The sequence below is a fragment of the Lindgomyces ingoldianus genome (genome assembly GCF_010093535.1).
Source record: "Lindgomyces ingoldianus strain ATCC 200398 unplaced genomic scaffold BDR25scaffold_5, whole genome shotgun sequence".
In the NCBI taxonomy this organism is placed as follows: Eukaryota; Fungi; Ascomycota; class Dothideomycetes; order Pleosporales; family Lindgomycetaceae; genus Lindgomyces; species Lindgomyces ingoldianus.
This window is the reverse complement of record NW_022985166.1, coordinates 923,919-949,942: the sequence shown is the minus strand read 5'-3', so window position 1 is coordinate 949,942 and position 26,024 is coordinate 923,919. Positions and strand designations below refer to the sequence as shown.

The window sequence follows — 26,024 nt, the reverse complement described above, 5'->3', positions numbered from 1 at the left end:
CCCTAGGATCTTTTTATCCACACGTATAGTCTCGAGAGATGGCTCAAAGGATGGCAAAACCTCGACTTTCTTGAATTGAGCGCGCCAATCCAGGAACCAGCCCCAATTGATGCCCAGAAATAGAATTTGGCGGCTTGTTACATCCCCTGCGTACATGCTCATCGCTGTTACTCTTGACAGTCTCCAACACTGGAGCAGGGTGGAGATGCTTGGAGAGCAAAGGGCCAAGGCTGCTGCTGTCTAGAATTCTCGGAATGTTAGGAGATCAGGAAGATCCCAGATTTAAGGCCCAGCGAGATTCCTCCAAGTCACCGCCACAAGAACTGACAAGCCTAAGTTTGTTGGCTGACCAGTCTGAAGTTCGTAGGGTGAACTCGATCGGAGCCCTAACCCGATGAGGCAGTCTGAGATTGTCGGGGCGAATTGTAGTATAATCACCCTTCGTAGAGATGCTAGGTGAAAGCAATCTCCACACGCAATTCACATGGCGACGTTAGAAACTTCTGCGAGGGTGTCAAAATACTCTAGGTAGATGACATAAGAAGTTCTACCAGACTTCTACGTTGCTATTGCATGGTGAGTTAGATTGCTAATAGGTGGGTCAACTAGCTGAAACTCTACTGCCCGCAACCATTTCTTCCATCATACAGGAGGGTCAGTTAGCCTAGGAAATACATTCTTGGATATTCAAGAGCCCATTTTGTTTACCGATGTTTCCTCACGACAGCTATAGAGAATCGGAAAGGGGTCACGTGGAAAAAGTACGGGATATATGATCTGCATATGCCATAGGCCACCCACCAACGCAAGCGATTTTTCAGGATTTTTCAGGATCAACGAAAGTCTCTGAGGAACAAATACGTAATATCTGCGTAGATGACTTCAGCAAACTGTCGATTCTGAGCCCAGTGATGGGGCCGGAAATCTGCGAGCATGTCTTCCACTACATGTGTATCTTTGAGTTATTTCACTGAGTTGAAGAGCATTCTAACAAGTGTTTGATGTGTCAAAAGGAGATCTGTAAGAAGAGGAAGAAGCATAGTGTGAAGATCACCAACTAGCGTTCTAGTCCTTTAAGTAAATACTTACCGAAAATGGGACATGATTAGGGTGGAGTAGGTCTATTAAACATCCTGATATAATCGGGGAGAAAGCCAATATGGTGAAAAAAAAAAAATTTTTTTGTCCTACAATATACCCTCCTATTATGTCCAATGTTAAATGGCAAAATGAAGTAGTGAGAAACGGGTCTTGCCATATGATCCGAGCATGAGCATGAATAGTCGAAGTATCGTAGGAGTGCTTGGTGAGTTGGTACAAGGTAATGTAAGGAAAATATGCGATTTAGTCTTGAAATATTCAATGAAAATCAGAATTCTAAAGCTCGGACTGCATTTGTTGATGATAATGGTGAGGCTAGTCATGCAGTGGCGACTCGTGACAGAGGTTCCACCCTGCTAAACCATTCATAGCAAGCATGCATTTGTCGTAGCTCCTGCTTTACTGTCCACCTCTTCGCTTTCGCGCATGCCCGTTCTCTCTTCAACTTAGGTCTCTACTCTAGGGCACATCGCAATCTTCTCAACCGCGCCGTTGTTCACACGCCAAGTTGTTTTCTCTTGCTGAACTCTTCTTACACACCTCGGAGTGATTCGGCTCACTCCATCAATCAAATCTGATTAAATCTTATCTCGAGCCGCACAAGTCGTCCGACCGCTATAGTCTTTACTTCAAAGCCTTCTACGGTCAACGTCATCATTATCCCACCCGCGATGTACCCTCATTTGGCTAAATTGGGACCGAGACTCCATTTCCCCGACGTATGGCTCGCTTCGTGCTAATATCAATGTGCTATTGGATAATTACAGTTAACGAAGGCTCCGCGACACGACTTTGCGGGGTTTTGAAGTCTTGGATTCAGCCTCCTAAAGCTTGTTCGTACTGTTTTGTGGGCAGTCTTATCAGATTGATGTGCTCAGGCATCATGAAGATCGCACGCAAGCCCCCTACGAATTCAAAAACGATCTGCGACACAGCAGGACTTCTAGATGTTCTCCATCAAGTATAGCTTTGATGATTTGTTTCAAAATTCCCCCAATCTATCTAAGCTCGCCATCACCAACTGATCCCCGCCCATATGCCTTGGTTTGAACCTGGACCTGCCGGCACCCAAATCCGGAAGTCAGTTCGCCGGTTCGTCCAGGTGATTAAGCCTGCCCACGCTATGCTTTCCATGGATCTCACAATATAAACCTCATCTCCCTGGTCTGACAATGGCATTCTAGACGTAGTGGCACCACTCCGGCAATCATCACCCGCGTTGTTCCAATACTCTTCTCCTGGTACGCATATGCGTTCATCCGCTTCATTGGAGCATGTCATATTGTGCACTGGAATTTCAATTCCTATCCTCGTATTCTTCGTAGTAGACCGTACCTAGTGCCTAGTAGTGATATCTCGCACAATATTTCAAATTGGTCGATGTGGACTATTTTTGGATTGGAAACAACCAAGAGAAACACCATGGCTAATATCCACCCAACGTAGCGGCTGGTATAAAAGGACCGCGCGTGGGCCGTTAACCATGAACTCTCCTTAGCTTTCACATTTGCGAGTCATTAGAACATCCTTTCAAGTGAAAACAATATATCTACCAACACCAAAATGCACTTTACTAGTCTTGCCGTTGTGCTCGCTGCCTGCAGGTATGCACTACTTCCATCTCATTCTCAAACTTAATGCTAACAAAGAAACAGCACCCTCACTGCAGCCTTCGACCCACGCGCCGCTCTCGCAAAGCCTGACCCTCATGCCGAGGCTGCTGCCGCCCGAACTCGCTGTACTACCTTCCTGAGCACCGTTGTTGCAACTAGAACAAGGGGTGATGTCGACACCTCCACCAGCACCATCCTGCTCTTGAAACCGACCGTCACAACCATCTACGAAACCATCACCAGCACCTCAACCTATCTCGTCACCAATGACAGGACTCGAGAAAGGACTCGTACTGAAACCGTATCGCAGTGCGTGGAGTGGTGAAGAATGAGCTCCGCCCTAGATATTTTACAGATAGAGCTTGCGGCCTTTGTCTCCAGGTTTAGGGATAATATATTATCTGCTACCGAGTGGTTTTGTTTGTGTTGAAATCTTGACGAGGTGTAAAACCAAGGACCACAGTATTGAATGACGTTTAGCCCCATCCCCACCTCAACAAACCGTTGTACCTCCGACTCCGCCACGAAAATGAATGATACTGCTTTCAGATCCAAATTCTCTCATCTCACAATTCTTTACCAACATCTTCCCTTCATCACGGACCAACCTACCCCTACTCTTCCCTAATTCCCTTCCCCCATATCCCCACTAATCCCTAAACCCCCAATACTCACTTGCTAACCAAAATGGCCGAGGGAAAACAATTCAATCACATGAATACCTTCCTCTCGATTACTATCCTATTGATCGTAACCCTCACACCCTCGCCACCATGCCTCTCATGGTCAGTTTGAGTTTGAGTTTTTATCAGCTAAGCTGCTGTGGATAGAATGTGGGGTGGCCATGTTAGTGAGGAGGGAAAAGGGGGCTGAGCAGAGGGAACAAGTGTAGAGATGAGGAATGATGGATGATGATTGGTTGGGATACGACCCTCAGAAAAAAAAGCATTCGAGGATTGAGGGCGTTGGACGAAACATAACGCAATCGCGTACGGAGTTAGGAATAGAAATAATCCGAAGGTGTAGGAATGCTAGATGAAGTATAGTAGGACGGCTGCAAAGAGAAAGCAAGAGGCAATGGAATGGGGTGCGGTGGGATTGCCTTATCTGTTTCATTATAATTGATGAAGGCTTCTCCATTTTTACTGCAGCGGCGGGTTTGTTGCGGGCAACGGATACAACAATAAAGATGGTGTCCTTTTCCTCGAGGCTGCTATACAAATTAGAAAGGTGAACTAGAAAAGGTGGGAGGGTGGGGGATTAGAATATACCATCATTAGGTCATCCTAGAATAGCAGAGATATGCAGCCGCGACTATAAGAGCGTTGATTACACGAATATAGCGCCTCTCTGTTGGCCAATTTTTGGAATACAACGGGGTAGTCGTAACAGCCATAAAGAATACTTAATTTGTTTAACATAATCAGCGCGTTTACAGACGCTCCAATTCTAAGTGATACGATATCAGCGGGATACAGCTATGTCATTCCTAGTTACCCGATGGCGAAGGAAGTCTCGGACGTCTTGGTGGGTGGCTTGTGCGGACAGACTTTTTTCGTGACACCACGTCATATGTTTGCAGTTACAGAGCTCTCCATGCTCTAGCCACCTACACTCCTTTGACTTGCTGCTGCCTAACCACGCCACCTGCTGCAGCCTAGAGCTATTGGTGGCCTTAAGTCACATATTGGGTTCATCTAGTACTATATAAACCTGCAGTTGCCCTCCTTTAGCAATCAATCCAGTTCCTCATGCCTCTGGTGCTCCTCCTAGCTTCATATCATATCTGAAAGCCGTTTCGAAGCTACACCCACCTCCAATCTCTGGGCCAACCGATAAAAGGTGCGTTGTTATTAGTAATTTCGTCTATCACCCCCCGAGTGCAATCTGTACGCCTTTAACTCTCGTGGACGGGGATGTTGGGAGTGAGACTTCGGACGCTATCCAGTTCCTCGCCTTGGAAAAGGCCCAAGTCATCAACCGGGCATCAGGCGCGATACGGAACACAGTTACCAGTTCATCTCATCTCGGTCGTAACACAAAATCGCCTCTGAGTCCCTCTGTTCGTTCTCTGGAAAAATGCCTCCTCACTATCTCGCGCATGGAGACGAAACGTTCTTGAAGAAACAACGAAGCGTTACTACATACCGCTCACAAGCCTACTTCTTTTAGACACTAACTGCAATGCTGCCCACTACTATCTTCTTCACTAAGTCGGATGCCTATCGCGGGCAACCCAAGTACTGAGCTCATGGGCTACCTATAGCTACTCCATATTAGCAACTTTCAGCACAGTCTTCCCAAAGTTCTCCCCTGTGAACATGCCCAAGTAGCATGTTGCTGCGTTCTCGATGCCTACAGTTACGCTCTCCTTAGTTTTAATTTTCCCTTCCTTCAACCAAGCGCTCATCTTCGTAAAGAATTCCACCGCGTACTTGCCCATGAACTCCGGATCGGAGATGATAAAACCTTGGAGCGTGAGCCGCTTGAGGAACAAATTCATCATGTTCTTGATTCCATATTTCTCATCCTGGGGGAGGTTATACTGCGAGATCTGACCGCATCCAACTGAAGAGCCAATATTAGTGTGCGCGTCTGATTGATTCACGAATTAGGTACGTACCTATCCTTCCAAAGTCCTTCATTGCTCCCAACGCAGCGTCCAATGTCTCGCCACCGACGTTGTCATAGTAAATATCTATTCCACTAGGGACGAGCCTTTTCAAGGCATCAGACACATTCTCTTTCTTGTAGTTGAATCCCGCGTCAAAACTAAGCTCATTGAGTATAAAGTTAAGCTTTTCGTCGCTTCCAACACTTCCAACTACTGTTAGACCTTCAAGCTTGGCCAACTGGCCTACAATCTGCCCTACGCCCCCACTAGCAGCAGATATAAAGATTGTTTGACCTTTCTTCGGTTTCCCGATCTCGTAGAATGAAGCATAGGCACTAAGCCCAGATATTCCAAGTGGCCCGGCAAATAGAATCGGATCCAGGGCTAAAGGATTGTCTAACTTTCTGACCATGGGAATAAGCATGGGAGGGACGACAGAATACTCTTCAGCACCAAACATTCCCCATACTAGGTCGCCTGGCTTGAAGCTTGGAGTCGATGATTTGAGAATCTCGGAGACTGCGCCGCACACCAGGGGCTGTCCAGGAACGAAAGGGTACGAGTACGTGCCGTTATCTGGTTCCCGCATGCAACCACGTTGATATGGATCGAAGGAAAGATAAATATTCTTTACTGTCACTCCACCTTCGGGTGCTTCTGTGTCGGCATCGAAGTCTCTCGACTCGATGTCAATATGCTCACCCACGATGGGTGAAGCTACTGGGACCTTCTTAAAAATCAGGCCAAGGTTTTGCACCATGGTAGAGAATTATCGAAATAAGACAGCGTCAGATAACAATTTATTGGTTTGGAAAGATTAAATAAATGTGGTGGCCCGGAGATGTTTTACGTCTAACATTATTTGGATCCATAGACCTTATACATTACGGTCAAGGGAGCTTGTGAAGCTCCCAGAACATTGGATGGGCACAGTTCTGTGCGTTGGAGCAGCCCACTGCAGCCCACCAAGACCGCTCGGAATCCTTGCAGAATGTATTTCCACAAGTGGTGATTTCCCAACCAGTCTTCCACTGGAAATGCAACGTCCGCTCATACAAGTTAACCCCTCGAATCTCTTAGCATCAGTGCAGGCTTCTGGAAAGTCCGTTCAGGCGTAATATTTGCAACTTGGGAATTGAATGCGGGCAGCAAGGGTCTCAATATTGATTCTCCCTGCGAAATGGGTCGTCTTCTGCTGCAAACTCGTGCGGGTCATCCCGCTCCTGCCCAAAAATACTACCCGAGCCTTCTCTTTAATTTATTTTGTAGCATCAACTCTATCAAGCAAGCCCCAAGAGATCCTTTAAAAAAGGTAATTTCTAACACCGCGTTGTTAAATTCGGATCCGGTCGAGCAACGGCCACTGTGCCGCGATATGCATCTCGCACTTCGCTTAAAAACTACATCCTTCGGGCGGAAACAGACCACACTCTCCAATGGCCAATGGCCTATGGCCTGGTAGGCGGGAGTCTGTACATGCGCATCCTACCGTTCGGGCAGAAAATTATTTTCCTTGCCGGTGTCGTCTGAGGCGAAGCCGGGGAAATGGAAACACGTAGGGCTCCCAGGGCTCTATCAAGACCAATGTTTCACGACACCTCCAACCACTACCCTGGTTTTCGATAATGCTCCTGTGGCACGGAAGTCTAGCAAAGGCCTCCAGGCGGAGAATCAGGTCATCTTGGCACGGATCCTGCCTGCGCAAGGATATGGTATTGCCGTGCAAATATCACACGTCTTTGTCGTGATCGGTTTGACCTTCGTTCAATCTTACCAAAGATGATTCGACAATCCTCGCCGGCCAGTTTCGGGATCCATATTTTGCCTGTCTGCAATTTGCTCATTTCTAACACGCCGACAAGCAGAGCACATTTTATATTAACATCCATTATGTTGAAACGAAGTCCGAGGTCAGAGATTCCAAGTCCGCATAGTACCCTATCTTTCCTCCACGAAGTCTACATGGCAGTCTGGCGTCACACACGGGTCTAGTAGGAATATTGGGAAAATCAGGGTGATGGTGTAGAATATCGGGCTTTCCTATCGCAATGGCTGGAAATACTGCGAAGAGTAGCTCGACATCATGATGGCATGAAGGAGTGCTATCGCAGCCAGTTCACCGCATAATTCATCTACAAAGGGTGCGGCCCGGTAGAAAAACAATCACGTGCGAGAACATGAAAACACTTCAACGCTACCTAGCAGCTAATAGCAGCTAAAATAGTCAGATTTTTCGCACTGAATATGCGAAGAAATCTCTTTTTTCTCTTTTTTCACGCGGCGTAGGGCTTATAAAGCATAAAGAAAGGCCTTTTAGTTATATGTCATCGTAACGTCTTAGCATAATCACGTGCGTGCTTTTCAGCGAGCTGCACTCTTTTGGAGCCCCAATCGAATTATAGAGTTTCATATGAACGCGAAAAACGCTCCATTTTTCTCGAATGTTCTGCCGAATGTACATGAAGACCTCCCAATGTCATCGCCTCATCTCTTCATCCCTATTTTGAGAATCAAACAAATTCGTCCATCAGTTCTCAGTTACGAAGTATGCTATCCTCATCACTCCTTTGGTCATGTGGCCTGCTTTGACGCCACTCCAGCGGGATACTGTTTGGCATGCTACCTCCTGAAACCTCTTTAACTGTATGAAGCCCAGTGGCTAGCTTAAGGACGAGTGGTCGAAGCGTTGGAAGGCATGCCGCAAGTAAATAGATTCCTGGCTCTACAAGAGACCAAGTGGCCAATTCCGCACTGACGAACGTTCCATCCTTGAGCGCGGAGACGTCAAAGAATATTGCAAACCGAATAATAGACGTTACCAGTCCTCTGCTTAAGGTTAGTAAGTCAAATTTCACCTCTCCTAGAGGACTACTCACATGCCCCCAGTGAGAAATATCAAGGTAAGAGCGAGTTTATCCTTTCTCGAGACATGTAGACTCCAGACTACAGGAAGAGGCAATACGAGCATAATTACGTCCGTAAGAATGTTTGGAAAACTGATCCAACGCCAGAAATCCACAATTTTGATGCAGTAGAGGTCTTCTTCTGCAGGACGCTCATATCTAATCGAAAATGGACGACAGGAGTTAAGGGACGTGACGACTCCTGCAATTCCGTTCGCAGTAATGATTGCTGCAAGGACGTAGGCAGTCACACGGTAAGACTTCGTCCTAAATATTCGCAAATAAGACGAGAGGATGGACAGCTTTGGAAAAACTACAGCAGTGCAATACAGTTCCTCAATGGCATATCCGCATTTGGCCCAGTGGACGATGGCGGCAGGATTGGTGACTAGAAGAACATCCAGATGCCGACCGATGCCTGCAATTTTTGTTTCCACTATGGGCCGTAAGCATACAAATTCCCCAATCCAGGATCTGCCTCGAACATGGTCCCTCTAACTTACCAATGGCGAGAGCGCATAAACCAAGACAGAACAACAACGCCGGGAAGATCAACATGTCATCCATTCCAAAAGGAGCTCTAACAAGCCTTCGCGAAATCACTCGTAGGGTCACAACGCTGATCTCGAGGACGATAAAGGCGATTGCCGTCCCCAATGTTCGCTGTGAGACATCTTCTTCGAAATATCCGGGAGGGAAGGTAGAGGCGGGCAACGAGTGGCCCATATTAAGCAGAAACGGGTTCAAAGTAAAGGAGAGCTTCTGGGTGTCTTGAAAGTCACTCTAAAGAACAGAAAAAATGGTGGGTAGGAGTGTCTTTGCGACCACCAGAAGACCAAGACACCTTGCCTCCTCTCGCGGCGGGAAGCAGCTGGTCGTTTGATTTCCATGGATTCTGATCATTGTCCCCGAAGTCCGTTTCTCGATTGTAATCTGCAATTCCCATGACCCACTTGATACGGGTAGCGTCAAGGGTGAAGGATGAAGTTCCTCCGTCGTTCTTGCAAATGTGAGATAGTCGGACATGGCAAGGTCCGGGACCCAATCGTTATACACCGTGATATCTTTCATATTCTCTCACCTGCGGGAGGATGGGGTAAACAGGCGCCACAGTGATATTACACGACACTTTTTCAAGGAAGACGGGTAAGGGGGGTTACGAACCACCGACATTCAGGCTCCTATCCAATCTATAGCCGACGCTATAGACTAACCGCATTTGGCTTTCGCGCGAGGTTTCCATCGGGCCACCTGCACACCATCATCAATCCTCCCACCATCCCGTTCCTAAATCGAATTTCGCAACGCCCGAATCCAGCGCGATGTTATATTCAACTTGTGTTCCAGACCATATGGTGTCCCGAGCCTCGCCCCGTTCCGCAATACGAGACAACAAACGCGGCGATCGAGAGCTCGAGCAATTGGCCAAGCTTGTCGGAATCCTTTCAACATGATGCTGTCACGTTAGCTTGGAGGGAATCTCCTCTCAAACTCTAGCTCCTAGGCCATAACTAGGCGGTACATCTTGAACGATGTGCTATCACTTGTCGATAGCCAGTATATCAGTTTTCGCTCTTCGACTTTCATTCTCGCGCCGCCCTCAGCCTGCAAAATGGAACCAATTGCCATTATCGGCATAGGTCCGTCTAATAGAATCCACACCGATTGTGTTTTACATATCTTAACCCTGTGATTAGGGTGTCACCTCCCCGGGGGAATCAAGTCTGGTGCCCAGTTGTGGGCATTGATCATGTCAAAGAAAATCGTCAATACACCAAAAGTGCCATCATCCCGATTCAATATAGACGCTCATTACCATCAAGACAATGACCGCCCTGGGAGTTTCAACATTCCTGGCGGTTATTTCCTCGATGAGAATCCAGAAGACTTTGACCCAACTCTTTTCAGGATCTCCCCAATAGAGGCCATGTGGATGGATCCTCAGCAACGGAAGCTCTTGGAGGTTGTTTATGAGGCATTCGAAAATAGCGGCTCCACCTTGAAGGAAGTAGCCCAACAGGTTACAGGATGCTTTGTTGCTTCTTTCACGAGCGATTTTCAGCAGATAGCTTTAAAGGAACCCGACTTTCGACACTCCTATGCAACTACAGGAATAGACCCCGGTATTCTTGGTAATAGAATCAGTCATGTGTTTGATCTGAAAGGCCCTAGGTTTGTTGTTATCTCGTGCCTTCGACATACCAATTCGGCTTATTTCTAAAGTGTTCTTATCAACACGGCGTGCTCCTCCTCTATGTATGCTCTGGATAGTGCGTGCTCGGCAATCGCTCGTGGCGAGTGCGAAGGGGCCGTGGTCGGAGGAGCCAATTTGATATTGACGGTTGACCAACACATGAACACTGCTAAATTAGGGGTGCTGTCTCCTACCTCTACGTGCCATACTTTTGATGAGGCTGCAGATGGATATGGCCGTGCAGAAGCTGTCGGCGCCTTATATATCAAGAGCTTGAGCGCGGCCTTAAGGGATGGAAACCCTGTTCGAGCAGTGATCCGGTCGGTTGCAACCAATGCGTAAGTCTAACCTCCTCATCTAAGTCAGAAAGCTGACCTGATGAAAGTAATGGACGACATTCCGACAATGGAATTACCTTCCCGAGTCTCCAAGGGCAGGTGGACGTAATTACTAAAGCACATCGACTTGCAAATCTCGACCCACGATACACAAGCTATATCGAATGCCATGGAACCGGCACCCAAACTGGAGATCCAATTGAAGTGCGTGCGGTCTCTATGGCGATGAGGAGCCAGTCTGATAGGGAAGATCCAATCCTAATCGGAAGTGTATGTTCTTTTTCCAGCAATTAGCTGTATTCAATATTTTCCTACTCGATCTAGCTAAGTATAGATAGGTCAAACCAAATATTGGACATAGCGAGGCAGCGAGCAGTATTTGCACGATCATAAAAGCTGTACTAGCTTTGGAAAATGGCATCATACCACCAACTGCAGGTATTAATACATTGAATAAGAATAGTGAGTCACAAGACTGGTGGCGATGACGAAACATCACTAAGCCAAATTTTAGTTCAATGGGACACGCTTAACGTGAAGGTCGTTACAGAGCCAACACCCTTTCCATCCTTTTTACCCGTGCAGAGAGTTGGTGTGAACGCCTTTGGCTATGGTGGAACGAATGGCCATGTAGTCCTCGAAAGCGTCAAGTCCATCCTGCCCGACTATCATGCTTGCCGAGCCCTTAGTCTTTCAAATGAAGGACTCCAAAATGGCTTTCATCCCGAAGGTAAAGACCGAGCCCACCTCCTCGTATTCTCGGCGCATGACCAGCAAACCTTAAAGGGAAACCTGGAAATCTACAAAAAGGTGTACAACAAAGCTAGACTCTTTGATATCGCTCATACTTTGGCCAATAGGCGTCCCGTTCACAAGTGCCGCACTTTCACAGTTTGTCGAGAGCATCATTATGAGTCAGATCTGAGCGTTACGCCAGCTAACATCTTCAATCTCGAACGTGAGAGTGTAATTGCATTCGCATTCACTGGTAAGTGAAGGCCCCAAAGATCTAATTGCGGTACTCACCTGCCATAGGCCAGGGCGCACAGTGGGCGCAAATGGGGACACTCCTTCTTTCTGCATATCCATCTTTTCTTGCCACAATCCGCGAGCTTGATAGCTGCCTGACCAATCTCTTTCACCCACCGACATGGTCTATCGAAGGTATTTTACCCTACCCAAGCGAAGACCCCACTAAATATCATCTTCATAGCCTCCTTGCTGGAGCCAGAAGGTACTAGTCAGATCTCTAAGCCTGAGCTTTCGCAGCCTCTCTGCACAGCCATTCAGATTGCATTGGTCACTTTGTTGAAACGATGGGGTGTTACGCCAGTTGCTACGGTCGGCCATTCCTCCGGTATTTGCTGGCAATCTTGAGCTTAGGATAAGGCTAAATACCAGCAGGTGAAATTGCGGCTGCATTCTCCGCGGGATATATTACCGCGCGAGAGGCCATCGTAATCGCATACTATCGTGGAAAAGCAGTATCTACGTCAAGCTGGCCAGGGGCCATGCTTGCAGTAGGCTTAGGAGCAGATCAACTTCAAGAATACATGGAAAATTATCAACACCGCTTAGTGGTTGCCTGCCACAATTCACCACATAGCTCCACAGTCAGTGGAGACGCAGACGCAATTCAAGAATTGAAAGCAACGCTAGATTCATCCAGCGTCTTCGCCAGGATCGTCAAGACGGGTGGCCAAGCCTACCACTCGCACCACATGAAGAGTGTCGCTGCAAGATATCTGCCTTACCTTCAACTAGAACGAAAAACCTTAGTTGGACTCCAACGGAAACCGGCAGCAGTAATGTTCTCGACTGTCCACGGTTGCTCAGCGACTCCTGAACAGCTGGATAACGAATATTGGTGCCAAAATTTGACCAGCCCAGTTCTATTCAGCCAAGCAATTCAGAAGATGCTCGTAGATCATCCGAAAGTAAACATTGTAGTCGAGATTGGACCTCATTCTACCTTTTCAGGGCCTATGCGCCAAATTTTTGCCAAGGCAAATCATCATCAGGTTGAGTACCTATCGACTTTAAAGCGTAAAGAAGACGACTGTACAGCGCTGCTGAAGTTGGCCGGTAATCTGTGGACTCGAAATGCCCCTATTGATCTGAAAGCAGTCACAAGTCTCGAGATCCATGGAAAAGATGAAACAATTTTAACAAAACGTGGGACGCTGTTAGTCGATCTACCACCTTACAAGTGGAACTACACGAAAACTCTACAGGCCGAGGGGAGACATAGCAAAGAACACAGGTTCGCACCCAATCCTCGCCATGACATTCTCGGGAGGAAGGTCCTCGGGACAACCACCTTGGACCCAGTCTGGCGCAATATTCTAAGACACAAAGACTTGCCATGGCTGAGACATCATTCGGTAGGTGGAATATCTCCTGGCTGATGCGCAAAATCCTTTGGCTAACTTCCACTTTAGCTGGGTGCAGAATCTGTCTTTCCGGCTGCTGGTTACTTTGCTATGGCAATTGAGGCAGCCACACAAGCTAATTTCTACCTCTCCGAGCCTCTTACCATCTGCGGATATACCATAAGAGACGTGACGATTGCGTCTGCTCTTGTAATACCAGACACTGAGGAGGGGGTAGAAACTCTCTTCACATTACGACATTCCCATTTAAAGTCGGACTCGATCAGAGATTCTCGCAAAGGCCACTGGTACCTGTTCGCTGTGAGCTCTTTCTCACATGGAGAATGGAAAGAACACGCTACTGGAAAGATTGGTATCAACATACGCAACCGAGGTGGGAGACCTGTCCATCCTATGCAGAAGGCAATAGATTGTTTGTTGCTGATTTCCCCCAGGCCAGGCACCATCACCACTCCCACCACTGCCGCTCAAATCAGCTTATCGAACGTGGAACGAAAAATTACGCACCCTAGGCTTCGACTTTGGTTCAACCTTCCAAGGTGCTACGGTCATTAACACTGACGGAAGGTCGCACGTAGCCTCGTCGGACATGACAATCAAGCGAGATTGCGGCATGATGCTTAACGAATCACGTTATGTACTTCATCCTTCCTGCATTGATTCCTCTCTCCAACTATTCATCGTCGCCATTTACGCTGGAAAGATAGACGACGTCGCTTGCGGTACCGTGCTTACCCACTTTTATGAAGTTTCCATATGGCCACCCGCTCCTCACCAACTCAACAATCCCTCTGCGAGCGTTCGATCCTGGATGTCTCAAGGAGGGAACAGGGCCTTTTCTTGCCATGCCCAACTCGTCAGTCATGATGGTGAACTAGTGGCGGATTTCTCCGGCGTTCGGTGCCTTTCCTACGAAGCCGCCTTGCCCTCAGACTTCCACAATTCTCAAGGAGATCTATATGCAAAGCTAGATTGGAAGATGGACGTCGACTACCTCCGCTATACAGCCGATGCTAGCTGTTTATCACAGTTTACCACAAGTGGCCTCGTAGATCTATTTACTCACAAGAACGCGTCCCTCCGAATTCTCGTCACTGGGACAGAATTTTTGGATAATCTATGGAGGGCTAGGTCAACCCCGAAAATCACAGTTATAGCAACCTCGCATGATGAACTCAAGAGCCTCCAAGAAAAAGATAAATCCGAAATGCACCATAACTTATGCCTGCTGGATCTTACATCAAATGTCGCCCAACAGCTAGCTGAGCTGGGCAGCTTTGATCTTTTGGTTTTAGCTGAGAAGAATGCTCACAATGTTGGACCGCAGCTTGCAAATGGCACAAGAATTTGGCCAGATATGGCAAATACCCTCGAACCGGCCCTGGACTCCAGTGGCTATCTACTAGTTATCAGTGAAGAAGAACGTAGGCTTCCCCTGGTCTCCTATCATATCTTGAGTCGCGTTGTAGCTGAATTAAATCAAAGAATCCCGACCTTTAGCTTCATCACGGTACTGCGAGCTTCATTCTTTTCAATTTGACGGAAATCATATTACGGTTTGCAGACCTGCTGAAACCTTGAATCAACCCGTAAACGGTAGTCCACCTCCGATCATAGATGCACCTGCAATAACAACCCGAAATATTCTCCTGGTAAGTCTTTCTGGGAATATTTATTAGCGTGGCTAATAATAGCACCTCAGGTATATCGCCACTTTCCGACGCCTTTCCAGACCAAGCTAGCTCTAGTGCTCGAACGTGCTGGCTTTACCATACGATCCGACGCGATCGCCATGGCCGTTCCTACACCGGGGGAGCTCATCATCTCGCTCGCGGAACTTGAAAGCCCCTTGTTCACATCCATAACTGAAGACGAACTCCAAGCTCTCCAACGGTTTACCGACGGGATCTCTTCGATTGCTTGGGTTACATCTGGTGGATTGCTTAAAGGTGAGCGTCCCGAATACGGCATGACACAAGGCTGGGCTCGGGTTGTGAGAAATGAGAATCAACTCCTCGACCTTGTGACTGTGGACATTGACACTGCTCCCCATTCAGAGGAACGGCTGTTTGAGATTCTTACGGATATTGTGGAGCGCTGGGCGTTGAATAATGGCACTAGAGAAACCGAATACTGCATTGATGATGGTGTTGTGTATATCGGTCGGCTTCTGCCAGCCGCAAGCATCAATGACAGATTTGTGAATGGTGCCCAAGAGCTGAAGGCTATGCGGTTGAAAGATGTACCGCCACTACGAGGAGAGGTGCGATCCGGTAAGATTATATTCCAGCACGACGACCGAGTCACGGAACCCCTAGGAGCAGAAGAAATAGAAATCGAAGTCCGTGCTATAGGACTGAATAAAGAAGATGCGGATGTCACCGCTGGCTCGGATGCATCCTCTAGTTTCAGCCATGAAATTGCTGGTATTATTACTCACCTTGGTTCTCTGGTACCGAGGGAAGTCAAGATCGGGGATAGAGTATTCGGCTTTGCTTTTGATACCATGGCGACCCTCCAGCGGACCCGGTATGATCTAATTCAGAGCATCCCTGCCGAACAAGGCTTCGAGCAGATGGCTACAATACCTGCTGCTTATGCTACCGCTCTATATGCTCTCGAAGACCTCGCACGGCTTGAGCCTGGAGAAATAGTAGCTATCATCGATGGATGCGGTTCTGTTGGTCTTGCTGCGATGGACGTATGTAGCCTCCATAAAGCAGATGTCATTGTCATCACCAAGTCCAGCGATACTGCCGCTTTCCTGCAGACCTCGGGACGAGAATACAAAGGCATTGTCATTGCCGGACAAGACGACGTTGGATGTAGTCTCCAAAACTTGACCGCTGGCAAAGGCGTGGATGTAGTGCTACGCTCGACATCTGCGGATATTTATCTCGTGGAAGAATGTTGCAGGAACATGGCACCGTTCGGGAGAGTTATCGCGTCCGGAAAGCACTCACAGTCATCAGTTTTCCAGACGGTGGTGGCCACCCAGCACAACTCAACATTCACATTTGATCTGAGGGATTTATATCGTTTCAAACCTCAGTTATTGGCAAAGTAAGTTCACCACCGTCTCCTAAGATTAATTTCTGTCTCTCTGACTGTTTCAGGCTTCTGAAAAGATGCGCGGACCTCCAAGCCTCAGGAATGATCCAGCCCATCTCTCCCCTTCTTCAAAAATCGCCAGAGGAGATTACCGAAGCTATGCGTCTCATGCCATCAGAAATAGGCCAAGGTAAAATGATTGTAAGATACTCCCTTGAATCATCATTTCCGGTCCAACCTCGCCGCCACTCCCTCCTCTTCTCAAACCGAGCAACGTACCTTCTAGTCGGCTGCCTAGGTGGCCTGGGCAGAAGCCTGACAACGTGGATGATTTCGCGAGGCGCGAAACACCTGGCATTTTTGTCACGCAGTGGGGATGATAAGACTGAGGCAAGGGATTTGGTTGCTGAGATAAGAAATATGGGGGTTCATGTCCAAGTCCTTCGGGCTGATGTGGCGGATAAAGAGGGTGTGAAAAGTGCGGTAGCAACGATAGATGCACGGTATCCTGTCAAAGGGGTTGTTAATGCGGCGGTAGTATTGAGGGTAAGTTGGATGGATTTTTTATCATTGCTTTCTTCATTCGATGCCGACATCGAGGTGCCTTATTATTATTATTATTTTATTTTAGAAATAACACTGACGGCGTCTTGTAGGATACATTCTTCCACAACATGACAATCTCCTCCTGGCACCAAGTTCTCTCGCCAAAAGTCGCCGGCTCGCTCGTCCTACACGAAATATTCTCTCAACCGGACGAGGTAGATTTCTTCGTTATGACGAGCTCGATTGCAGCAACGCTTGGTGCTTCGGGTCAGTCCAATTACGCTGCCGGTAAGTTTCCCCTTCCCCCAAAGATAATCCCAAACCCAATTTCAGGATTCAAATTGATATCGAGATTAATCATCACGACAGCAAACGCCTTCCTCGACACCCTTGCCCGCCACCGCCGCGCAAACTCCCTCCCCGCAACGTCCCTCATCCTCCCCGCCATCACAGGCCTCGGCTACATCGCCGAGAACCCCGAAATCGAAGCCTCGATTCGGCGGAGAGGAATGGCATGTATCGATGAAGCCGCCATGCTAAAGGCCTTCGAGATCGCAATGATGCCGGCTGAGGCGCTGGACGAAGAAATTGATCATCTCATCGCAGGCCTGCAGCCCTCAGAACTTGCGAAATCGATTAAAGCTGCAAAGACAGATGTGAGTTGGATGTTGGATCCGCGTTTACGTAGCTTGAATGCTGCGATCGCGGCTTTCTCATCTCATTCAACTACCTCATCTGGACCTGGAGCCTGCAGCATTCTCTCTGTGTTGCAATCATGCGTGTCCGACAGTGATGCTGTTGCAGCGGTAGAGGCGTGTCTTGTGCAGCGGCTATCGAGGCTGTTGATGATTAGTGTGGAGGAAATTCAAGGCAGTGAGAGGAGTTTGGCTGGTTTTGGACTCGATAGTATGATTGGTGCGGAGTTTAGGAATTGGGTATTCAGAGAGTTTGGATTGGATTTGCCATTTCAGCAGTTGTTAGCGGGGAATCTGACGGTGAGGAGGTTGGCGGTGGAGCTGTGTGCTAGGGTTAGGAGTGGGAGAACGTAGATGGGTGGCGTGAGTGGTGGTTGGGAAATGGATGGTTTGAGAGTGTGGGTTTGAGCGTAAGGGTTTGAAGTAGCCAATGCAGTTGATGGAGAATGTTTTAGCTGTGGTAGGAAGGCCCTTGGACTACACATGGTGATCATGCACAAAGCAAGCTGGTGGCAATTTTTGCCTTAGACTTAGCATTTCGTGAGATGCACACACATATACTATGGATACTGGAGGAAAGAAAAGTTGAATTTTTTTTTTTTTGGAAAAGAGAATGCTCTCAGGCAAAATTTCTGCCTCAGGTAAGTGAAGCAGGAGTACGTAACCATTCTCTTCATCCACCCAATCGCGGATATCGGACTCCTCGTAGGACGATGAAGATCCACTCCAACTCCTCCCTTCTCCACCTCAAGTTCAATGAAAATTGAGGTTTCTAACGGGTCCGCAATCCCCGCGCCTTTCCAAATTAGCGATGCATTCATGTTTAATCTGTACCTGTCAGCCTAAGGCGTCTGCGCCGCGAGAACATTATACAACGAAATGAATCCAAGACAGTGGCTTTGGAACGCTGATATGGGCATAGAGAACGGGTGATGGTCTAGGCAATTGCGATCCGGACAAACGCAGATTAGGTTCCTGAGATGGAAGCTAAAAGGGGAGGTACGGCTATAACACTTGGCTTTTATGGTTCTCGAAAGAGGGGATTGTGGAAGCTGTGCCGTGTGTTGGGAATTCCGACGTATCCGATTTAGGGTGAGATTAATGATACGGGAAATGAGCACGTTGGTTGAGCATCTTCCCTGGGTTTCCGAGCGTCGCTGGACAATAGACATCGGCTGATTCTTTATTCGCAGGGTTCAATGTATCTGTTAGAGGCAACTGCAACGCTGAGTGATATCTGCCGAGTCACTGTGGCAAGATTCCCCGAGAAGCTTGCGCAATGGATCGGAAGAAGTCGCAAAGGTGGCAGCTAGCAGGATTCTTGAACCTATATCTTTAAGTCTTAATGCGTAAAGTGGCAAAGGATATAAAAGTTGAATGCGGAGAAGCTGGGCTTAATTCGTACCACCATCGGCCCAGCCTCCTCAAAGTTCGTTTTGCGTACATTGCTCATGCAAGGTAGGATGAGCAACGCGAGAAGGAAGACCTGGGACGATGCGTGCCGGGGTGTTACAATGTCTCGCTCGCTACTTCTGTCGTCTCCTTAACTACGGTTTTGTGCTGACAGCATTTTAAATTCGAAAAGATGGGCTGTCAAAAAGGAAATGAGCAAATGTCGGGTGTTTTGAGCCTGCATGTTGCATGCTTTTCGAAGAGACACATGGGCTGCAGAAGTGCCCGTTGGAAGCTGTGCTGCAGGCACATGGTGATCTTACGGTTGGCGAGCAAATTCCCCGACTGACAGGGCTGGCCTTTCAACAACGGACTCTTCGATCGCATGAAAGAAGGCGACATGCGCTTCTGAATGGTCGAGAAGGCGAAATTGCACGAATATGTTACGGATACGGCCGCGCTAGGAGATTTCTCGAAAGACAGGTGCCACCATGGTGTTGCATACGCAAGCGCTAAGGCTGGAAGTCAGCGACAGATTCTGTGCCTGGACGCAACAAATTTTAGTTGCAGTGATTGTTTCTGCTCCGGGCCACTCGGAGGACATGTTTGGGAGAAGTGGAGCCGACAAAACGCAATGAGAGGTTTGGGAATGAATTTGCTCGGCTGTTGGCCTGAGACACTTAGTCATCAAGACGATTTGGCATCCAGGAACGTGGCGTGCGTTGAGATTGGGTAGTCCTGCTTGCACTGAATATGAGTGACCGTTTTAAGATGATATGCCTAACATTCAACGGGCGCGCCGCTCAGCCCGATGCCGTGAGCACTGATGCAACGCTGTAATTGTCTCGAATCCCTCACAAATCTGCACCGCATGGCTGAACAAAAGAACAACAAGTGCAAAGGTGTCAGTGAATTCGTTATATTGGCCAAGCATGGGGTAGCTGTTGTGGGTAAGGATATGGCGAAAGTGCAGCATTTAACCAGCGCCGACGCAGCCAATCGACGGCGTGGGGAGCCTCGAGCCGCTGAGCAGTGGCCTGGACGAGCTGCTGCAGGGCGCCAGGAGGATCAAGACAGCCAGATTGCCCGGGTCAGCGCGGCGCGGTAGATGGAGCCGATACAACATGTCCAGAGAGGAGCCAGATAACAATGTTGAAAAAGATGGGGAAGCACACTGCGATAGATGAAGAGACACAGAAGACCCGAGATGAAGGGGCTTTGACGAGAGTTGTGGCACCACGACACTCCTCAAGGAGTCCCCAGCAAAAATAGATTTGGCAGTCCTGTGGCGCGGCCATAAAGGGCAAACTCCAGCCCAGCGTCCCAGACAGGTACCACTTTAACCAACTGTGTGTTCTCTGCTCCTTGTTCCGCCCGCCTGGGGCCGACGCCTGTCAGCTGCGATAACAGACATAATACCTCCATCTACCGCAGCCCCTCGCTCGTAGGTGTCACATCCGTCGCCCGTCGTCAAAGGAACGCTTCTTTCACGGTGCCCTTGTCGCTGCAAGCCTTCTCTCCGTCGACTCGCCAGCCGTTTCTCTGTCCTCAGGCACACATCGCGGACCCTGGCCCGTTCGCTGATCTCGAAACACGACTAGCCCGCTTACGTCCGCCCGCCAAACAGCCAACAAGAGCCCTCCACCACCCGAACCCTCTCCTCTTCACCTCCGCCTCCGCCTCCGCCAGCGCCTCCTCGCACCCTCTCGTCCAGCGGCCTTTGTTGTGCAACTGGTGACCTTCCCTTATTACTGTCGCTCGTTACATTCATTCTCCCTTCATTCTCTTCTTCCCGTCCTGCACGGTTTCCGGCTGTCGCCGTTTTTTCATTGGCTGTCTCCTTGCCGCTGTCTTCGATCAGCCTTCCTTTGTCCGAAGCAAATCACCAGGTCCTCCGTCACCCTCCTTGAGTGCTCGTACTAGTTGAGGGACGTCGCACATCTACTGGGCGGTGTGTCTGTATCAGCCGTGCCCGCTCATCGCATATGATATATCACTGCCGATCTGTCCCCATTTCTAACCGCCGCGAACACCGTCGTCATGTCGGCCATATCGTCAAAAAGTACTACCTGGCTCCCTTTATACCTCTTGATCATCATCTAACGTGGTTGCAGACGTCGAGCATGTCCTGCGAACCGTCTTCCGCCGATGCGTCCAATGTGACAAACAGATCCCCTCCTGCGGAGGTTCCTGTCCCGCCGGCCAACTCTGCGTCCAGGCTCCCCCTAACTGCTCTTCGTGCGCAACGGCTTCCTGCAAAGCAAAGGAGCTCGATCCCACCGAGACCAACAACCGATCCAGCAGTGGCCCCAATGTCGGAGCTATCGCTGGAGGCGTCGTAGGAGGCGTAGTCTTCATAGCTATTGCCACCTTCATCATATGGAAATATTGTCTGAAGGGCCGACGGAGGAAGCATGACGAGGGAGAATGGCAGGAAGTAGACATGACCCAGGAAAAGGTGGACCACGACTTCGCATCGCGGCGCAGCGCTCGGGCATCCACACACACGGTGGCATCCATGGCCTCATCTGTTCTCACACGCGCCTCCAATATTATCCAGATCGCCTACATCCCGGGAGTTACGAACCGGTCAGGTCCTGGATCGCCTGATCTCCTAGTTCCTCCTGTTCCTCCTATTCCAGCAATGTCTCCCTCATCTGGCCTCAGCAGCCCATACTCCGCCTCCGAACAACATTTCTTTGTCCCAGACTTCCGAGACTCCATGGCCTCTCAAAGCACCGATGCCAGTTATGCCCGTACCAGTTTTGCGCCAAGTATGGCACGAACCAGCGTTGCTTCCACTGTATACCGCCAGAATGCCATCGTATCCCCTCTACCTGCGCAAACCATCGTACGCGGCAAGGCTGCTGTTGTCAGCGTCAAATCGAGCGGATCTAATAGCCCGCTAGACACACCGGGCGCGGAAACTCCACCGGTTCCTCTCATTGACCCCAAGCATACCGCACAGCCAATCCGCATCCAAATGCCACGCATGACCAGCAACGCGTCTTCACTAAGCCCGCAAAACTCGGTCAGAAGTACGGCTACATTGGGTCCTGTTCGGGCATTGAACATCACCAAGAAGAAGACGTCATTTGAGAACTCGACGCCAAAGAGCTCCTCCTCCTCCTCCACCACGGCCGTAAATACCCCATCCCCAGAGCCTCTGGTTCCTCCAATGAGGCCATTGACGGAGGTCTCTGTAGCTTCAACGGAAGACAGTGTTCCACACGCTCGTGCTCGAAAAGCCAGGGATGTAGATTCAGACTCGGAGTCCGACGACGACGATCACTCTCGCGCACGACGTAGCCTCCTTAGCTCCTCCTCAAACTTCCGCGATTCCGAGTTCACCGACATCTCAGACACACCCGTGACAATGCAGAGCCCTTTCTCTGATCCTTCACCAACCGAGTCAGACATCCCGCAACGACATGCATCGGCATCAAGCGGGCTACGTGCGCCAATGACACCTATCGCCGAAGAGTCGTCAAAGCGGGCGAGTCGAGCGTCGAGGAGGACACAATCTCCATTCTCAGACGACAATGCGACTGATTAAGTTCGCTTCCCTCTGGGTGCTTTAGGCGTTTTTTTTTTTGGAATAAGCCACCAATCGTGAGCTTTTTGGGATAAGATATCAAAGCCTTACATGGCGACATTTTGGTCTTGTTAGTTTATTGTTTATACTTTACTTCTACAGGGATGGAGGATTTATTGAGCGACTGAGGAGAGGTGTCATTGTCCGGTGGAAGATTGAGTCGAATGTGTGCAATTATGACATTGGCACTGCTCTTTGTAGCTAATCTACTCTACTTGGCTCACGATTTCATTGAGAGAAGAACTCAATGAATCATGATGGAATTGAATTTGATACCACAAATTCCCATCCTCTGCTGTTCTGCTCATTTCTCCCGAGAACTCTGCGTCCTGGTCCTCGGGCGGAATTCCTGAAACAAGCTATGACCTGGGATGAAACATGGGGACCGCCGTCCTTCAATATATCGAGGTTACATTCCACGAATACCGAGCACGGATTCTGTAACTTCTGAATCCCTCAAGGAGTGGAAGCTGGCCCTGGGTGCGCTTTGAGGCACATCATACTTGGGCACGGGGATCGGCGCGTTGAGATGTGGTTTCCTGGCGAATAGTGGGGGGAGGGGTTCGGTAGAGGCCCGATGACGATGGGGGAGACCGATCTCGTGTTTTTTGCTTCTGGGATGTTTCGAAGGGGTTTACTGGCAAACATAAGTTTCCAGCTATGTTTTCTTCAGGGATTGTTTTGTAGGAATCGAAGAGAAGGAATACACGTTTAGGTGTCACCACTAAATGTCACCAAAATCTTTTTGCCTCTATCCGCTTTGTCGAGAGCATTGCATATTATAACACGCTACATCCTCTACCGCTCCACTCTCGCAGTCATATCACCAGCTCTCAGCACTCTCAAACCAACTATCGCCACCCACCACCTCTCCGCCCACTTCACCCCATCCTCACGCTAAACCTCCAGAGCGGCTGCACACAATGACAACCCCCTCCCCGAAGCCCCCGATAACCTGCCACGTCCTCGACACTACCCTCGGTCGTCCAGCCTCCTCCATCCCGGTAACCCTAACCCTGCACAACCCACCATCCTCTCTTTCCACCTCTTCACTTACTTTCACCTCAACAACCAACTCAGACGGCCGGGTAACATCCTGGCAACCAAGTTCTCCGTTCTCAGCGGATGGACTGGAAGTCGTATTTAAGAGACCGGGAGATCAGACGTGGAGCTTGAGATTTGACACGGAGAGATATTTTGGGGAACGGGGGGTGAAGGCCTTTTTTCCGGAGGTGGTGGTTCGGTTTTTGGTGCGGGAGGGTGGGTATGGACAGGAGGGTAAGGAGGGGAAGGAAGGAGAGAGGGGAAGGGGGAAGGATGAGCATTACCATGTTCCGGTTCTGCTGGGGCCCTTTGGGTATACGACGTATCGGGGGAGTTAGGGTGTGGGAGGATATTGAAGAGGAGGATGTTTGGAGTGGTGATACAGGATTCGGCGCAGATGGATTGAGGTCGGGATGGGAGTCGGAGAATTGATTGAATGGGAAAGAATACTCAATCTCATGGTTGTTTGAGGATGCAAGCAGAGGACTATATTGATACTGAGGTGGAGTTGGGCAGGCATACATCGAAACGCAAATCAATATATCTCCTTCCAGGTTACGCAGCTGCCTCGGCATAAGGTGTCAAGGTAGTGAGAAGATGCGTTGCGCCTTCCTCTCCCAACCCACTGCCTCTCTCACCCTACACTAAGAAAGAAACCCCCGCATTGTAATTCAAACTGCAATACTAATTCTTCCCTCATCTTACTCGCGCTCCCACCCACCAAAAATCAACTCGGGTCTAGGGACAAGCTCCAATGCCAGACGAGCCCACCAATGCCTTAATCCCCATCTCGGCGGCCCACATGGGACTTTTCGGCCTCCTGGTTAGGGAGTCATTCTTTCAGGGCCCTTCTTACTTCTTGTGAAGCAGGGAGGTCCGCTGAATCGGGGCGGCGGGTTGGAAAAGAGGGTGGATGTGCACTGTTGGGATGTGGGCTTGTCTATTTGGGTCTTTAGAAATTGCGTGGATTTAATGGATGGGGTTTATGGGGGAGAAAATACTGCAGTAAGCAAGGGAGGGAAAGAGGAAAGAGGGTGAGGAAACTGGGAAGGTGGGGGAAGGTTGGAGGAAGGTGTGGCGTATGGATGGTTGCAGGTGGAGACGCTTCTTCCTTTCCCTCATGGTAGGAGGGCAATCAACATGCATTTGGATGAGAGGTACAACATTTCGAAAGTAAGTCTATGCTTAGTGGTTGTGTGAGTTGATCAATTGAGGAAAAGATAAGCTTATCAAGATTTTAGCAAGGCTGAGAGGTTGATGTGCGGGTCTTCCGATGCTGTTGTCAGATTTGTCGTGAGAAATGTAAACTTGCATGATACAGGGTGGATGTCAGAATACGAACCTCTGTGTCACAAATCGCAGGGTGTACGACTCGATGGCATACCTACTTAACGAACACTCAGAGCGCACCGAGTGCATACGGAGGATTATTAAACACTTCTCACTCCCTGCAGGTTCCAATTGGAATCTCTGGAAGCCTCCAATTGCATATGGCAAGTTTGTCTTAGCATTTGAAGAGATTAGGAGCCTCGATCAGTGGAAGCATATCAGATCGGAGATGCTCGCGTCTTGAGCTCGCACCTACCGCTTTCGGCGGCGTCAATTCATGTGTTTCGGCCCCAACCTCCAGACAATGCTTCACGCCATCCATTGAACAAAGATCCTCAAGCCCGCGACGGATGCCGCCCACCGCGTAGCGCGCTCAGCATGACACTCTGTCCTCGAACGGCACACGATATCGGTGATACCTGGCTTCTGGAAGATGTGGCCGGGCAAATAGAGGTTTTGTTCTCTTAGGAGACGGCAATAATATCACCGGCACATTCACCCTCGCCTCTGGCGTGCGTGGCAAGCGCAATTCCGTGCTGGCGCTCCAGGACGGGTAAGTCGGGCTAGAGATCGTCAAGTCGCGCGCCAATCACAGTGCACCCCGGGTGAAAGAGCTTTGACCGCTTTGCGACTGCTTTATTAATGCAGCGCACGTGATACTCTTGGCAAAAAGTGACGTTGTGCCATCTCCTCCCAGATTTTGCCAAACGACGCCCATCGACATCATAACGAACGCCTCCGTCATCGTTCCCAGAATCAAATCCCCCCCGACCCCAAGCGCTAGCCAAGAGCCTCATTAAGGACTGCAAAGCGCATTAAACTGCCGGCACCGGCGTGCGCCTTCTCTTTGTCCAGTGAAGGTGGTGCGGTCGCGTTGCAAAGGAATCTGCGACCGTCGACCGTCATCAGGGGCCTGCCTGAAGCATTGCGTCATTACACCACAACCTCAACACGCCCTCGAGCAGCGACGAACAGCGGCCACCCTGGGCTCTGTTTTGGCTCCACCCTCAGTATCACTGCTTCCATCGAATACTGCAACCCCGCTTTTGGGCGGCCTACATTCCTGAAGCCTGTTCGGTACGTCGCTGTTCCTGTTGTCGCTGTCGTGCGCCTCACCACGATCCCCGAAGTCTCTGCGACAGCGTCTTCTGCGTCGCAACGCCTTACAATCCATCGCGCCTGTGCTGTAATTCCAATGGGTTCCTGACAGACTAAA

At 49.3% G+C, this 26,024-nt stretch overlaps 9 protein-coding genes across 9 annotated transcripts; 6 read left to right on the top strand and 3 right to left on the bottom strand.

Moving 5' to 3' along the window:
- Positions 1 to 1,217: 1,217 nt before the first annotated feature.
- On the bottom strand, positions 1,218 to 2,382 carry BDR25DRAFT_350669 (uncharacterized protein; the record flags this gene model as incomplete). The annotated part of the gene is made up of 7 exons (XM_033694732.1): positions 1,218 to 1,434; positions 1,464 to 1,538; positions 1,570 to 1,675; positions 1,745 to 1,851; positions 1,893 to 1,974; positions 1,998 to 2,041; positions 2,120 to 2,382. 7 exons carry the CDS (start codon positions 2,380 to 2,382, stop codon positions 1,218 to 1,220), a joined length of 894 nt encoding a protein of 297 aa, XP_033552122.1.
- A 99-nt stretch (positions 2,383 to 2,481) lies between these two features.
- BDR25DRAFT_350668 (uncharacterized protein) lies at positions 2,482 to 3,342 on the top strand (the record flags this gene model as incomplete). The annotated part of the gene is made up of 5 exons (XM_033694731.1): positions 2,482 to 2,543; positions 2,637 to 2,705; positions 2,757 to 3,023; positions 3,048 to 3,137; positions 3,195 to 3,342. 5 exons carry the CDS (start codon positions 2,482 to 2,484, stop codon positions 3,340 to 3,342), a joined length of 636 nt encoding a protein of 211 aa, XP_033552121.1.
- Positions 3,343 to 3,401: 59 nt separating this feature from the next.
- On the top strand, positions 3,402 to 4,836 carry BDR25DRAFT_350667 (uncharacterized protein; the record flags this gene model as incomplete). Its single annotated transcript, XM_033694730.1, has 10 exons — positions 3,402 to 3,464; positions 3,505 to 3,600; positions 3,652 to 3,710; positions 3,783 to 3,806; positions 3,866 to 3,944; positions 3,979 to 4,099; positions 4,153 to 4,288; positions 4,320 to 4,405; positions 4,448 to 4,556; positions 4,596 to 4,836. 10 exons carry the CDS (start codon positions 3,402 to 3,404, stop codon positions 4,834 to 4,836), a joined length of 1,014 nt encoding a protein of 337 aa, XP_033552120.1.
- Positions 4,837 to 4,980: 144 nt separating this feature from the next.
- BDR25DRAFT_279295 (NAD(P)-binding protein) lies at positions 4,981 to 6,155 on the bottom strand (the record flags this gene model as incomplete). Its single annotated transcript, XM_033687743.1, has 2 exons — positions 5,338 to 6,155; positions 4,981 to 5,282 (listed from the first exon to the last, which is right to left on the bottom strand). Exons 1-2 carry the CDS (start codon positions 6,086 to 6,088, stop codon positions 4,981 to 4,983), a joined length of 1,053 nt encoding a protein of 350 aa, XP_033552119.1. The 5' UTR covers positions 6,089 to 6,155.
- BDR25DRAFT_350665 (uncharacterized protein) lies at positions 6,154 to 7,178 on the top strand (the record flags this gene model as incomplete). Its single annotated transcript, XM_033694729.1, has 6 exons — positions 6,154 to 6,158; positions 6,237 to 6,386; positions 6,415 to 6,693; positions 6,752 to 6,796; positions 6,829 to 7,090; positions 7,134 to 7,178. 6 exons carry the CDS (start codon positions 6,154 to 6,156, stop codon positions 7,176 to 7,178), a joined length of 786 nt encoding a protein of 261 aa, XP_033552118.1.
- Positions 7,179 to 7,776: 598 nt separating this feature from the next.
- BDR25DRAFT_382215 (uncharacterized protein) lies at positions 7,777 to 8,957 on the bottom strand (the record flags this gene model as incomplete). The annotated part of the gene is made up of 3 exons (XM_033697762.1): positions 7,777 to 8,154; positions 8,205 to 8,667; positions 8,735 to 8,957. The coding sequence occupies 3 exons, from the start codon at positions 8,955 to 8,957 to the stop codon at positions 7,863 to 7,865; spliced, it is 978 nt and encodes a 325-aa protein (XP_033552117.1). The 3' UTR covers positions 7,777 to 7,862.
- Positions 8,958 to 9,793: 836 nt separating this feature from the next.
- BDR25DRAFT_279293 (putative polyketide synthase) lies at positions 9,794 to 17,802 on the top strand (the record flags this gene model as incomplete). Its single annotated transcript, XM_033687742.1, has 15 exons — positions 9,794 to 9,871; positions 9,929 to 10,403; positions 10,455 to 10,763; positions 10,811 to 11,033; positions 11,102 to 11,225; positions 11,278 to 11,751; positions 11,799 to 11,927; positions 11,977 to 12,120; positions 12,165 to 13,147; positions 13,205 to 13,529; positions 13,591 to 14,613; positions 14,836 to 16,219; positions 16,273 to 16,753; positions 16,864 to 17,041; positions 17,123 to 17,802. Exons 1-15 carry the CDS (start codon positions 9,844 to 9,846, stop codon positions 17,800 to 17,802), a joined length of 6,960 nt encoding a protein of 2,319 aa, XP_033552116.1. The 5' UTR covers positions 9,794 to 9,843.
- Positions 17,803 to 20,746: 2,944 nt separating this feature from the next.
- On the top strand, positions 20,747 to 22,539 carry BDR25DRAFT_101279 (uncharacterized protein). Its single transcript, XM_033683444.1, has 2 exons — positions 20,747 to 20,902; positions 20,955 to 22,539. Exons 1-2 carry the CDS (start codon positions 20,881 to 20,883, stop codon positions 22,394 to 22,396), a joined length of 1,464 nt encoding a protein of 487 aa, XP_033552115.1. The 5' UTR covers positions 20,747 to 20,880; the 3' UTR covers positions 22,397 to 22,539.
- Positions 22,540 to 23,358: 819 nt separating this feature from the next.
- BDR25DRAFT_213037 (Hydroxyisourate hydrolase) lies at positions 23,359 to 23,817 on the top strand (the record flags this gene model as incomplete). Its single annotated transcript, XM_033684738.1, has 2 exons — positions 23,359 to 23,695; positions 23,732 to 23,817. 2 exons carry the CDS (start codon positions 23,359 to 23,361, stop codon positions 23,815 to 23,817), a joined length of 423 nt encoding a protein of 140 aa, XP_033552114.1.
- Positions 23,818 to 26,024: the final 2,207 nt, after the last annotated feature.